The sequence below is a fragment of the Rhea americana genome, unplaced genomic scaffold (assembly GCF_003343005.1).
Source record: "Rhea americana isolate MKP2758 unplaced genomic scaffold, rheAme1 scaffold_553, whole genome shotgun sequence".
Lineage (NCBI taxonomy): Eukaryota > Metazoa > Chordata > Aves > Rheiformes > Rheidae > Rhea > Rhea americana.
In genome coordinates, this window is record NW_028186705.1 from 21,233 (window position 1) to 34,240 (window position 13,008).

Here is a 13,008-nt window from a genome sequence, read left to right on the forward strand (position 1 = left end):
CTCCCCCCCGGCGAGGAGGCACCTTGAAGAGCTGGACCCCGATGCAGGCGAACATGAACTGCAGCAGCGTCGTCACGATCATGATGTTGCCAATGGTGCGGATGGCCACAAAGACACACTGCACCACGTGCTGCGCACCAGTGACACCAGTGTCACCAGTAACACTGGTGACACCCCGACACGTCACACCACATGCTGTGCACTAGTGACACCAGTAACACCACCCGCTGCAGCACCTGCAGCACCAGTAACGCCCCCTCTCCCCGCAACGTGTTGGGTTATCAGTGCTCCCAGTATGCACCAGTAAGATCTGCTGCCCCCATTYCAGTGTTCCCAGTACACACCAGTAACAGGCACTGCTCCCCTCCACACACTGCATGATGAGGGCACCAGTGCACCCAGCACACACTAGTAACACCCACTGCCCCTCCCACCGAATCCTGGGGGGAAGCGATGGCCCCAGCCCTCCCCCCCCCAAGTGCTCCCAGTACTCCCAGTCCCACCTTGAGGCCCTTGGCACGGTTGATGGCTCGCAGGGGCCGGAGCACACGCAGCACCCGCAGGATCTTCACCACCGAGATGGCGCTGGAGCTGCCGGCAGCATCAGGCCCAGTGCTCCCAGTGCCCTCCAGTGCTCCTCCCTGCTCCCAGTATCCCCCCACGTGCTCCCAGTACCTTTCTGTGCCCTCCCAGTAGGTGAGTGCCCAGTGGCACTCACATTGCCCCCAGTAGCCCCAGAGCTGGTCCCAATGCCCCCAGCACTCCCCAGCAGCCTTGCCCTCCCAGTGCCCCCAGCAGCTCCAGAGCCCTCCCAGCGGCCCCAGCAGCCCARTGCTCACTGGATGCCGAAGGAGACGAGGGAGACGCCGACCACCAGCAGGTCGAGGAGGTTGAACCAGTTGCGGCAGAAGGAGCCCTTGTGCAGGAAGGCGCCGAACGCCGTCATCTGGGGCAGGCCGTGAGCCCAGGTGTCCGGGCCCCTCCCCGCCCCCTGCCCGCGCCCGGGGCCCCCGGGGCCCCGGCGTCCGGTGTACCTTGAGCAGGATCTCCACGGTGAAGATGGAGGTGAAGGCGTAGTCAAAATAGCCCAGGATCTGCAAGGGAGACAGGGGTGACCCCCCCACACACACCCCAGCTACCCCTTGACACCCCCCCAACTACACCCTGCCCTCCAACTGCCCCAACACCCCTAAGGTTGGGGGCGACAGGGCCCTAGAGGCCCCAGCAGCCCCTGCAGGTGGGGGCAAGCGGGTCCCAGTCACCCCAGCGGCCCCAGTTGCCCACGTGGTTGCGGGGCGAGTGGGCCCGCACGGGGTCCTCGGCGGCCAGCGAGACGCTGCTGAGGATGATGAAGACGAGGATGAGGTTGGTGAAGACGTGGTGGTGGATGAGCRCGTGGCACCGCACCCGCAGCCTGGGGACAGCGACGGGCTCAGGGCACTGCCAGGCCCAGGCCTCCCAGTCCCCACCAGCCATGCCGCCCCCCATCCCAGTTAGCCCCCTTCCCCATGAGCTTCCCAGGCTCCCCACAAGTCTTCCCAGCTCCCCTGGTACGCCGTCCTCCCAGCCCCAGCGCCCTTAGTCCCACTGCTCCCAGTTCTAGCCCTCACGRTGCCCCCAGTCCCACTGCTCCTAGCTGTCCTGGTGTTCCCAGTCCCAGTTCTCCCAGCGCTGCCACTCCTAGTTTCAACCCCCTGTTCCAGTGCCCCCAGCCCTCCCAGTTCCCCCAGCCCCAGAGCTCCCAGTCCCAGCCTCCCACTTCCCCTAGCCCCAGCATCCCCAGTCCCCCAGTATCCCAAGTGCCAGCCCCCCCAGTGCTCCCAGTGCCCCCAGTCTCACGGGTTGGTGCTGCCCAGCAGGAAGAAGGCGCTGCCCTCAGGGATTGGCACCACCTTGGGCTTGGGGGGCTCCTCCAGGGGCTCCGTTCGTGGCCCCCCCAGGCTGTCCCGCTCCCCCCCGTTCTCCTCGCCTGTGGGGACCCAGGTGTCCAGGCAGCGCGCACACAGACTGGGACCCCAGTGCCTGGGGCCCTCCTCCTTCCCGGGACCCCGGCGTCTGGGTGGGCTGGCACCTACCTTCTTCGCTCCCCTCCTCCTCCTCTTCCTCCTCCTCCTCCTCCTCTTCCTCAGGCTCCAGTGGCTCCCCCTCAACCTGGAGGTGGGATGAGCACGTGTGCACATGGGCTGAGCACACGCATGTAGACACACGTGAGCGCCACGCACAGGCGTGGGGACACGCATCCTCTGTCCGCACTCACCTTCACGCTCACATCCTGGCTCCCTGCACCGGCCTCCGCCTCCCCAGCCTTGTCCCTGCGGAGTCGCAGGGGCTCAGCCAGAGGACTCAGGTGACGGGTGCCCCCGCCCCCCATCATCCCCGCGGGGACCCGCACGTCCGGGTGCCCCCGCCTCGGGGGCCCGGGGGCCCCAGCTCACTTCTTGCTGTCGGCACCCGAGTTGATGTTGTCACCGTCAGCCAGGTTGTCAACAGCGATGGCCAGGAAAACGTTGAGGAGGATGTCTGGGGAGGAAGGGGTTAACCAGTGCCCCCTCACCCCTACTCCCAGTATCCTGCCAGTGCCTCCCAGTGCCTCCCACCCTTTCCCAGTGTCCTCGCAGCCCCTCCAGTGCCCGGGCCCCAACCAGTCTCCCATCACCCAACACTCTGTTCCCAGTCTCCTGTGTCAGAGCCCAGTATCCTCAGTTATCCAGTGCCCCATTCCCAGTCTCTCCAGTCCCCCTTGCGCTCCCCAGTCCCTGCTGTGTCCAGCCACAATGTCCCCAGTCACCCACAGCCCCATTCCCAGTGCCTCCAGTTCCTCCTGCATTGAAGCCCAGTGTCCCCAGTCACCCATGGCCCCATTCCCACTGCCTCTTGTCCCTCCTGTGTCGGAGTCCAGTGTCCCCAGCCACTCGCAGCCCTGTTCCCAGTGCCCCCAKCACCCCCAGTGCCACGCACAGTTGCCGCAGATGAAGAGGATGACGAAGTAGACGCAGACTAGCATGCCAGGGAAGACGGGGCCGCCGTAGGCCATAATCCCGTCGTACATCACCGCATTCCAGTCCTCTCCCGTCAGGATCTGTGGGTGCCCCCCAACGCTGGTGTCACCCCAGGCCCTCGAGGGCCCCCCAGTTCTCCCAGTACAAGCCCCTCCCATCAAGCTAGAGGTGGGGTTGAGGTACCTGGAAGACAGTGAGCAGGGCTTGGGGGAAGGTGTCGAAGGTGCTGCGCTTGGTCTGCGTCTCGTCAAAGCTGAAGCGGCCCCCGAAGAGCTGCATGCCCAGAAGCGCAAAGATGATGATGAAGAGGAAGAGCAGCAGCAGCAGCGAGGCGATGGACTTCATGGAGTTCAGGAGGGAGCCCACCAGGTTGCTCAGCGAGGCCCAGTGCCTGTGGAGACAGCGGGGGCTTTAGCGGGAGCACGGGGACATAGTGGGGGCCTGGCGGCGTCCCCTCCCTCCCCGCACCTGGTGACCTTGAAGACGCGGAGCAGGCGGACGCAGCGCAGCACAGAGATGCCCAGCGGCTCCATGGCCCCGCGCTCCACCAGCGCCGTCTCCAGCACCCCACCGCACACCACGAAGCAGTCGAAGCGGTTGAAGAAGCTGGCGAAGTAGCAGCTGGGCCCCAGCGCGTACAGCTTCAACACCATCTCGGCGGCGAAGAGCGACAGCAGCGCCTTGTTGGCGTAGGCTGCAGGCAGAGGGCCGGCGCTTGCACCCGCGCGGGCCCTGTGGYGCCGTGCTGAGGCCCCAGTGTCCGGGCCGGCGGCGGTACCTTGGGTCTGGGTGAGCCAGGGCGGCTGCCCGTGGTGCTCGGAGGCGATGGTGAGCGTGTTGAGGAACACCAGCAGCAGCACCATCCAGTAGAACGACACCGACTTCACTGCCCCCCGGCACCGGCGCCGCAGCAGGCGGTTCAGCCGCCGCAGCCGCCGCCTGCGAGTAGTGTGTGGGGGGGGATGTGGCAGGGTGTTGGGGACACAGTGGCTTTGGCTTTGGGGGGGCCTCTGTGTGCTCCCCCCCTCCCTGTTCCTCCTCACTTCCCACTTACCAAAACTTGGTCTTCGTGATCTTGCCCCTGGTGGGGGGACAAAGGCAGGGAGTCACCCCGCAGCCAGGGATCCTTGGGCCCATGGCAGCAGTTAGGGGCTAAGAGGGGGCCGTAAATGGCCTCGTGGGTCAGTGTGAGGGGCTCAGGGAGGCCCTGGTGGGTCCTGGGGCTCCTAGGGGTCTCTGTTGGGGTCCCAGGGTGGGCCCTAGGGGGCCCTGGAAGTCCCAGGGATCAGAGCTATAGCCCGAGGGGTTGGTGTTGTGGTCCCAGGGGGCCACAGGGGATCATGGGGGATCCAGGGGTCACTTTGCCAGTCCCAAGGGTCAGTGCTGGGATCCCAGGGAGGCCATAGAGGATCATGGGGGTCCCAGGGGTCAGGGTCCCTAGCGGGCGGTAGGGGGCCCCAAGGGGGCCCTAGGGTATCCTGGGGGTTCCAGGAGTCACTGTTGGGTCCCAGGGGGGCATAGGGGATCCCAGGGGTCCCAGAGGTCAGTTTGGGTGTCCTAGGGGTTCGGGGGGGATCTCATGAGGCCTTGCAGAGCTGTGGGGGGACCCATCGGGATGCTGGGGGCCAGTTTGGGGGTCGTGGTGATGCAGGGCCCCTCCCCGAGGCTCACAGGCAGCGGTCGCAGGCAGTCGGTTGCACCTCCTCGTCCCCCACGGTCTCCGTGTTCACCGAGGTGGTCTCGCTCCCGGGGAGGCTGGCTGGGGTGGGGGGCAGCAGTGAGAGCTGTGTGCAGGACCCCGGCATCTAGGGCGGGAGGGCCGCGGCGCACGTGGCGTTACCATGGGTGTCCGTGGAGTGGCTCGTGTGCCGGAGCCACTTCAGCCGGGGTTTCCGCTTCCCCATGAGGTCCTCAGCGGTCAGCCCTGGGGGATTTGGGGCAAACAGGTTGCGCGGAGGGCAGCGATGCTGGCGAGGGGCAGCGCAGACCCACAGCACAGGCTGGGGGGCGGCTCCTCGGATGCTCACGGTGCTTCTCATGCTCCCCATCATCCTCGTCAGCCTCGAGGTCCTCAGCCTGCGTGATCCAGTCCATGTAGCCCCGGAGATCCTCCTCCAGCTGCTGCTTCTCCCGCAGCTTCTGGAAGTCACCGCGGGCCTTGGCCTTCTCACGCTCCTTGGAGAACTCGCTGAGGGCGGCCAGGCAGGCGTCGCACGCTGGGGGGCCACCACGCCACCCCATGCCACCCGCCAGCCTCACCCTTGCTCACCCACTCAGYACCCCTAGCACCAGGTTGAGGACGAAGAAGGAGCCGAAGATGACAAGGCTGACGAAGTAAATCCAGGGCAGCTCGTGGCCCATAGCATCCTGCATCTGTAGGAGGCAGAGGAGTGTCAGCAGGGGGCAGATGAGGGTCCCCCGCGGCAGGCGGGTCCCCCACAGCTCACCCAGTAGAGCACGTCAGTCCAGCCCTCCATGGTGATGCACTGGAAGACGGTGAGCATGGCGAAGAAGAAGTTGTCGAAGTTGGTGATGCCACCGTTGGGGCCCTCCCAGCGGCCCCGGCACTCCGTGTTGTTCTGCACGCAGGCCCGGCCGTGCCCCGAGAAGGCGCAAGGCGACGGGTCGTCCTCCGACTCCAGGTCTGCGAGCGGGGGACCACATGTGAGCCTGGGCGGCTCTAGTGGGGCCCAGGGACGCCCCAAGCATCCCCAGAGGTTGCGGGGGGGCCTGGGGCTGCACCACATGTGGTGCCAAGGCTTCTGGGGGGGCAATGCGGGGGTGCCAGGCCCCCCTCACCAGAGCCAATGAAGAAGCAGGTCTTGTGCATGCGGCCGATGAAGAGCTCGAGGCCGATGATAGCGTAGATGATGATGACAAAGAGGACTAGCAGGGCGATGTGGAGCAGCGGCACCATAGCCTTCATGATGGAGTTGAGGACGATGTGCAGGCCTGTGGGAGGYGGCGGCTGCAGGGCGGGGGGCCCGCGCCCGCCCACGTGGGCGCACCCCCGCGCGAGGCCTGCCCGCCGCGCGGCACTCACTGGGCACGCCGGAGACGAGGCGGAGGGGCCGGAGCACCCGGAAGGCGCGCAGGGCCTTGACGTCGAAGCCGCCCGGCTTTCCGCTCATGTGGTGGGCCTCGCCGGGCTTGTGCGAGGCCTGCTCCAGGATCACGCTGAAGAGCCTGCGGGGCGGCGGCAGCGCTCGCCGGGGCGCCGGGGCCTGCGAACGGCCCCGCTGCGGGCGGGCTGCTGGGGCAGTTATCGCTCCCCCGGGGCAGGGGCAGAGCATTTTGCCCCCTTGACATGAGGCAGTCATTCCCATCCTGGGCAGTCATCCCCCTCCGAGTTGTTACCCATCTCTGGGGGCAGCCACCCCCCCTCAGAGGGCAGCTCCCCCCCCGCCACCGAGGTGGTCACTCCCCTGGTGGCCACCCCCTCACCCCACGACGACGATGACAAAGTCGAGCAGGTTCCAGCCATTGCGGATGTAGGCACTGGGGTGCAGTACCAGCCCGTAGGCGATGATCTTCAGAAAGGTCTCCACCGTGAAGATGATGAGGAAGACGTACTCCACCTGCTCCTGGGGCCGGCAGGGGGTGGGGGTGAGCCCAGGGGTCCAGGCCCCCCTGCCCTGTAACACCCTTCACCCACCCAGCTGCCCCACCACCCTTCCCAGCATCTTCTGCTGCCCGTGGGCTCTGCTACGGACACAGGACCCAAGCGTCCAGGGCGCTGCCCAGCCCCCTCTTCCCCCCGCCACGGCTGGGTTGGGCACAAGGGACCCGGGTGTCCGGGCGTCACAGCCTCACCGCCTCCTCCGGGGCTCTTTTGGGAAACAGGGACCCAGACATCCGGGCCATGGTTTGGGGGAGGCGGGCGCTTGGCCACACGGGGAAGGGACCCAGGCATCCTGGCCATAGAGCCCTGCTATGGGGGAAGGGCGCTAAGCTGGGATTAGCGCCCCCCCGCCCACCCCAGCCATGGGTAAGCGGCTTAGGCGTACAGCACACGCATGTGCACAGGGACACATGTGCCACACGCCCCGGGAGACTCCGGACTCCAGGCACCCTCGCCGTGCCCCACAGCCCCCCCTGGGGGGAGTCCAGCATCTGGGTATCCCTGCTCCCCCCCACAGGGCCCCCTGGGTGCCCCCGGTGCCAGGGCACCCCCCTAGGTCCCCGATTTCCTCTCACACCCAAAGCAGCTTCGTTAAGCTGCCTTGTTAGCGCTGATCCCTTAACGAGCTCAACCCGCACCTGACTGGGACCAGCTGAGGACACTCAACACGGCCCAACAAGGCCTGAGGGGACACCTGGGTCCCTATGGGGGGCACAGGCTAGGGTCTCTGGGGCTGCCCGGACGCTTGGGCCCTCGTGGGGGCAAGGGGGGCACAGGGTGGGGTCCCTGGGGCTGCCATACACCGGGGTCCTCACCAGGTTGTGGTTGGCAGCGTTGGAGTCATCCTCGGGGAAGGGGATGTAGACACCCAGAGCCACACAGTTGGCGAAGATGGTGACAAGGATGAGGATGTCGAAGGGCCTGGGGGCCGTGGCATCACGGGGGTGGATCCCAGTCGTCCCCACCCTGCCAGCAGTGCCACCGCACCCCCGTCCCCCCATGCCCCCCACTCACTTCCACTCAACAATGCTGATGGCGGCGCGGCGGATGGGGTTGTTGAGGCGGAGGCAGAAGAGGGCACGGGGGGAGCGCGGGACTCCTCCCGAGCCCTGGCCCTTGTGCTTGGCGTGGGGTGGGCGCCGATGGCGGGGGCCTGGGGGCGTCCCCCCGCCCGACAGCCCCCCAGGCCCCTCGCCCACTGGCCACCCCAGGGGCTGCCCCATGGCCTTGGCAAAGGACGGCAGCTCCTTGGGGGGCCCTGGGACAAGGGAGAGGGGCACGGTCAAGCACGGTCCCCCCAAGGGTCTCCTGGGCCCTCCTTAGGCCCCAGAGCCCCTGGGCCCCCAGGGACCTCCCCTGAACTCCCAAAATATCTCCTAGGATCTCCCCAGACCCCCTTCGAGCCCTCAGGGACTCCTTATATCCTTTGGGATCCCCACATCCCCTCAGGGACCCCCTGAGCCCTAGTATGTCCCCATAGTTTGCCCTATCCCCTCTAGAATCCCCTCTCAGAGCCCTAATATGTCCCCATGGTCCCCCTATCCCTTCTGGGACAACCCCCCCCTGAGCCCCTATATCTCCCTAGAGCACCCCATCACTTGTAAGACCTCCCAGAAACTCCATATCTCCTCTGGGTCACCTCACCTCCACTGGGATCCCCTGGAGTCCCCATACCTCCCCTAAGCTGACCTTCCTCTCCAGGACCCCCCTACTATGTCCCCATGCTCCCCCCTATTCCCCCTGGGACCCCCCCCCAGCCCCAAAGTCTCCCCTGTCCCCTCATCCCCTCAAGAACCGCCCCCCAGAGCCCCCATATACCCCAGGGCTTCCCACATACGCCCAGGACCCTCTCTGAACGCCCAGGCCTCCCCACACCCCCCCAGTAACCCCCCTGCACTCACCATCTCCGTTCTCCTCAGATTCTGACATAGTGAGGGGTGTCCAGAACGATCTTGGGGGGGTGTATTGGAGTCCAGGGGCTGCTTGAGGGGGGGTGGGGGGGATCTTGAAGGTATTAACAGGATCTAGCAGGCAATTGGGGCAGGTCGGGGTGGTCTGGGGGAGTCTCAGAGGTATTTGCAAGTGCCTGAGGGGTGTCCAGGGTGTTTGGGGATAGCAGGGGGCATCTAGGAGGGTCAGGGGGATTCGGAGGGTCTGTGGGCCCTGGGGTGGCTCCCGGCCCTCCCCAAGGCTCCTCCGGCAGCCCCAGCTTGTGGCTGCCGGGAGATTAACGGCTTAGAGAGGGAGCGCGTGAGAGGCAGGGCTGGTGACATGCAGCCCACGCATGTGCCAGGGCACACACGTGTGTGCAAAGAGCAGGGACAGGGTGCACACATGTGTGTGGGGGGACAAGACCAGAGCACACACGTGTACAAGGGGGACTGCGCTGGGGCACATGCATGTGAGGGGACAAAATGGGGCAGATGTGCGTGAGGGGACAAAATCGTGCATGCGTGTGTGAGGGGACAAAGTGGGGCACATGCGTGTGAGGCGGCACAGTGGGGCACACGAGGCGGCACAGTGGGGCACACGTGTGAAGGGACAAAATGGGGCACGCGCATACGAGGAGGACAAAGTGGGGCACACGTGTGAGGGGGACAAAGTGGGGCACACATGCGAAGGCCAAGAGGAGGCGCCCCGCGAAGGGACAAGATGGCGCCGCCCCGCGTGAGGGACCCGCCGCCGCCGCCACCGTTTCCCGCCTCACCGCGCCTCGCGCCTCCGCCTTCCCGGCGTGCCTCGCGCCGCCCGCCGCGGACTCCACTTCCCGGCGTGCCCCGCGCTGGGCGGACCCTGTTTTGGGGGGGGCCCCATTTCAGGGGACCCTGTTTAGGGGGGCCCCGTTTTGGGGCGCCCTGTGCCGGGGAGGCCCCGTTTCGGCGGGGGGCCCCGCGCTGGGCGGACCCTGCCTTCCCGGCGTGCTCCGCGGCGCGTCCCGTGATTCCCGGTGGCGCTGAGGGAACCGAGCGGCGTGAGGGGGGCTGGGCCCCTCCCGGGAGCCCCCCAGCCCCTCCGGCACCCCCACCCTCGCGCTGGGTCTTGGGGGCCCCTCAGGGGTGGCCGGGGAGGCATTTTGGAGAGTTTTGCGGGGATTTCGGAGTCTCTGCTCGCCCTGACGCCCCCCCCTCTACTCCAGCCCCCCCCCCCCCCCCGGGTCCTGCCCCCCCCCCCTGCAGGTTTCGGGGCTTTCCCCCCTCGTAAACCCCCCGCCGCTATGGAGGAGGTCGACAAAATCCTCATCCACTCGCTGCGGCAGGCGGGGACGTGAGTGGGGCTCAGGGAGTGGGAAGGTTGTGGGGGTTCTAGGGTGGGCAGAGGTGGGAGGTGGATTGGGAAGGACCTAAGGGAGTGGATGGGGCTCTGGAGGAGCTGATAGGGGAATGAGGGGATCTGAGGGAGCCCTAGGGACCCCTAGGACGATCTAATGAGGGGGCAGGGAAAAGTTCCCCTCCCCTAGGTACTCTGAGATGGTTTAAGGAGGGTGTCAGGAGGATCTGGGGACACCTCAAGTGCTCTGGGATGATCTGCAGAGGGCCCCAGGAGGGTTTGGGACCCAGCAGGTGCTCTGGGATGCCCTGGGGGGGATTCTAGGAGGATTTGGGTACCCCTTAGGTGCTCTGGGATGATCTAGAAGGGGCAGGAGGATTTGGGGGGGGCAGGGGCAATGGGGGAGCCCTGGGGGTCCCTCCAGTGATTTGAGGGGGGCATGTGCTCCTGTGACCTCTGCTAGACTGGTGCCCCCTGAGATCCAGAGTGTGCGGGACTTCCCGCCGGAGCTGGTGGTGGAGGCTGCGGTGCGCTGTGTCCGCGTGGTGCGCCCGGCACTGGGTGCCCCACTAAGCACCCTCCTGCCCCCCGGCATGTCAGCCCGCTTCCGCCTCGCCTCCGACCTGGCCAGTGCCTGCCAGGTAGGGCCCCGGTGTCTGGGCGCTACCACCCGTGTGCCACCTGTGGCACAGCCAGGGGTGGGGGGATGCTGTGGCGCCTAGGCAGCCCCCCCACACTGGCCCTGCCCTGCTGCAGGAGCTGGGCTTCAGCGGCGATGTGGGCTACCAGACCTTCCTGTACAGCTCCGAGCACGACACCCGCCGCCTCCTGCTCTTCCTTGTGGAGAAGCTGCCGCGGGACGAGGCCGAGGGAGGGGCCGAGCCCCCAGGTATGGTTGGGGAGGTGGTGGAGTATGGGGATGGGGAGCTTCCTGGGGCACTTGGTCCGTGGGGGGCTCATGGGCCTAAGCCTAACCGGCCCCCTGCCCCTAGGGAAGTCAGGGACACTGCTCCGGGCTATTAGCGCCTGCATCCGGGACCAGCTGGGGACCCCCTGGGTGCCCCCCCGCTGCCGGACCCCTCGCTTCCAGCGCCTGCAGGTGAGTGCTTGGGGGAGCATGGCCTTGAGACCCTGCCAGACTGTTCTCTGCCCCTTTTGGGGGGTTCCCTTGGTCTCCTCAGCACTTGGGGGCACCCGAGGCTTGTCTCTGCCCCTCCCTTCTTGTCCCCTGATCCTGTTCTCCCTGTTCAGTATCCCTGTGTTTTGAGGGGGGGTGTTTGGTGATCAGTAACAAATTGATTTTTCCCCCTCTCTTAGGGTGTTGGCCATCTCCATCCCTTTTCTACCTGCCCCCTGATTCTACCCCACACCGGGGGCTCCCCAGGTAGGGGCTGGGATGGCCGGGGGGAGAGCTGCTGGGCTTGGGGGGAGCTTTGGTGGGTGGGGTAGCCTACAAGGGGGCTGTGTTTGGGGGATAGAGGAAGGGCTGGAAGGTCTGTGAGGGTTTGGGGGGAGTCATATGGCTTACACTGCCCCCCCCCCCAACTAGAGCTGCAGGAGTACTTCAGGGGGGCAGCCCCCCCTGTGCCTGCACAGCCCCCCCAACCTGCCAGGGCTCCCCCAGCACTGCTGGAGACCCACGCGGCCCAGCTCAGCACCCGCCACAACTGGGAGACCGAGTGGGGGAGCATTGGGCTGGCCTCCCGCCTGCCCCCCCAGGTGAGACCCATAGAGGGGGAGGCTGAGCCCCCTTTCCTGCACCCTAGCGGGAACCACGGGTCTGACTCCTTGTTCTTTTCCCCCCAACCAGGAATACGTGGGACGGAAACGGCTCCAGGCCCGGCTCCGGGCACTGGAATCTCTCCGCCAGGCCTGCCCCCCTCGGCCCTATGGCCCCCCTGAGGGGTCTTTGGACCCTGCCTGGCTCCAGGGGGCCTTTGGGGCTGGCGGGGAGACTGGAGGGGCCTTGCCCAAAGGGTCACGCTTTACCCGCACCCAGCACCTAACCCACGAACAGGTAGGAGGCTGCCGGAGGTGGGGAGTGGTAGGGGATCGTGGAGCCTGGGTGCCCGAGTGATCAGAAATGGTTTTGTTCACTCTGGCCCCTACTGATGGCTGTATGGACGGGGCGGCTGTGGGGGGCAGGGAGTGCTGTGGGTTAGGAAGGGGGTTCTGGGGCAGCAGGACCCTCCTGGGTCTGCAGTTTGGTTCCCATCCTCTCCTAGGACCCCCAGGTGTTGCTGCAGCAGGTCCGGGTGGCTGCCGAGGCCCTGCCGCCCTCGAAGGGCTCTGAGGAGGTGAGAGCACTGCACTGCCCTTGCTCGCTCCAGCCCTACTGATGGCTACAGCGGGCGGATGTTTGCTCGCCCTACTGGTGACCCCGGTGGGGTTGTCACCTGCCCAAGGAGCCCCATAACCCTCCCCCCCACCATAACAGCCTGGTTCCCCAGGGCACGGGGACGCGCCAGGCCGGGGAGGAGGCAGCGCTGGAGGCGACGCTGGCCCGGCTGGAGGTGGAGATCGAGGGCCGGCGAGGGGAGGCGCAGGCCGCCCAGCTGGGGCTGGCGCAGGCGGAGGCGGAGGTGCGGCAGGGCCGCCTGGCGCTGGGGAGCCGCCAGGACGCGCTGCGGCTCAAGGCGCAGGCCCTCGAGCTGCTCCCGGATGCCCAGGGCAACCTGGCCAAACTGCAGGTGGGCTGGGGGTGCTGGGGGGGGGACACACACACACTTGGGGGCTGTTTGGGGGCAGGCCTGGGGTAAGTTTGAGACAGTTGGGGGGTATAGGGCCTGCTCTGCAGGTACTTCGGAGGTGCAGGGGCAGCTTTGGGGCAGTTCAGGGATGTAGGGCCTGGCCTAGGGGTAATTTTGGGACAGTTTGGGGGTGCAGGGGCTGCTGTGGGGGCCCCTTGGGGTGTACGGGCCATTTTGGGCCCCTTTGGGATGCTCATGGGCACCTTAACTGGTGCTAGCGGAAGTGGCGTGGTGGGCAGTTCTGGAGTGTCTTGGGCCCGTTCTGGGGCAGCATGGGGTGTTTGGAGGTGTTCCTGGGGAGCGTTTTTGGGGTACTGATGGGCCCTTTTAGGGGCATTCTTGGGGGAAGGTTTTGGGGCACTCAGCGTGG

At 66.6% G+C, this 13,008-nt stretch overlaps 2 protein-coding genes and 1 long non-coding RNA gene across 3 annotated transcripts in view; 2 read left to right on the forward strand and 1 right to left on the reverse strand.

Moving 5' to 3' along the window:
* The window catches only part of LOC146587920 (voltage-dependent L-type calcium channel subunit alpha-1F-like), a 16,894-nt gene extending 8,344 nt beyond the window's left edge, over positions 1–8,550 (reverse strand). Inside the window, exons 1-25 of the mRNA XM_085318790.1 lie at positions 8,523–8,550; positions 7,636–7,879; positions 7,437–7,542; positions 6,444–6,583; positions 6,043–6,185; positions 5,799–5,951; positions 5,447–5,643; positions 5,269–5,372; positions 5,027–5,187; positions 4,840–4,923; positions 4,671–4,758; positions 4,054–4,080; positions 3,778–3,938; positions 3,468–3,693; positions 3,183–3,390; positions 2,959–3,079; positions 2,436–2,520; positions 2,258–2,312; positions 2,076–2,151; positions 1,840–1,969; positions 1,285–1,414; positions 1,035–1,094; positions 840–946; positions 504–591; positions 23–130 (exon numbers count right to left, since the gene is read on the reverse strand). Of these exons, the coding sequence (XP_085174916.1) occupies positions 23–130; positions 504–591; positions 840–946; positions 1,035–1,094; positions 1,285–1,414; positions 1,840–1,969; positions 2,076–2,151; positions 2,258–2,312; positions 2,436–2,520; positions 2,959–3,079; positions 3,183–3,390; positions 3,468–3,693; positions 3,778–3,938; positions 4,054–4,080; positions 4,671–4,758; positions 4,840–4,923; positions 5,027–5,187; positions 5,269–5,372; positions 5,447–5,643; positions 5,799–5,951; positions 6,043–6,185; positions 6,444–6,583; positions 7,437–7,542; positions 7,636–7,879; positions 8,523–8,550 (3,030 nt within the window). The remainder of the gene's footprint in view (positions 1–22; positions 131–503; positions 592–839; positions 947–1,034; positions 1,095–1,284; positions 1,415–1,839; positions 1,970–2,075; positions 2,152–2,257; positions 2,313–2,435; positions 2,521–2,958; positions 3,080–3,182; positions 3,391–3,467; positions 3,694–3,777; positions 3,939–4,053; positions 4,081–4,670; positions 4,759–4,839; positions 4,924–5,026; positions 5,188–5,268; positions 5,373–5,446; positions 5,644–5,798; positions 5,952–6,042; positions 6,186–6,443; positions 6,584–7,436; positions 7,543–7,635; positions 7,880–8,522) is intronic.
* The window catches only part of LOC146587918 (uncharacterized), a 50,948-nt gene that overhangs the window by 20,928 nt on the left and 17,012 nt on the right, over positions 1–13,008 (forward strand). The gene's annotated exons all lie outside the window — the stretch shown is intronic.
* CCDC22 (CCC complex scaffolding subunit CCDC22) overlaps positions 9,539–13,008 on the forward strand; it is a 6,049-nt gene continuing 2,579 nt past the window's right edge. Inside the window, 10 exon segments of the mRNA XM_085318817.1 lie at positions 9,539–9,885; positions 10,352–10,529; positions 10,645–10,777; positions 10,881–10,987; positions 11,206–11,272; positions 11,438–11,607; positions 11,699–11,905; positions 12,114–12,185; positions 12,339–12,578; positions 12,581–12,685. Coding sequence (XP_085174943.1) covers positions 9,836–9,885; positions 10,352–10,529; positions 10,645–10,777; positions 10,881–10,987; positions 11,206–11,272; positions 11,438–11,607; positions 11,699–11,905; positions 12,114–12,185; positions 12,339–12,578; positions 12,581–12,685 — 1,329 coding nt within the window. The 5' untranslated portion in view covers positions 9,539–9,835.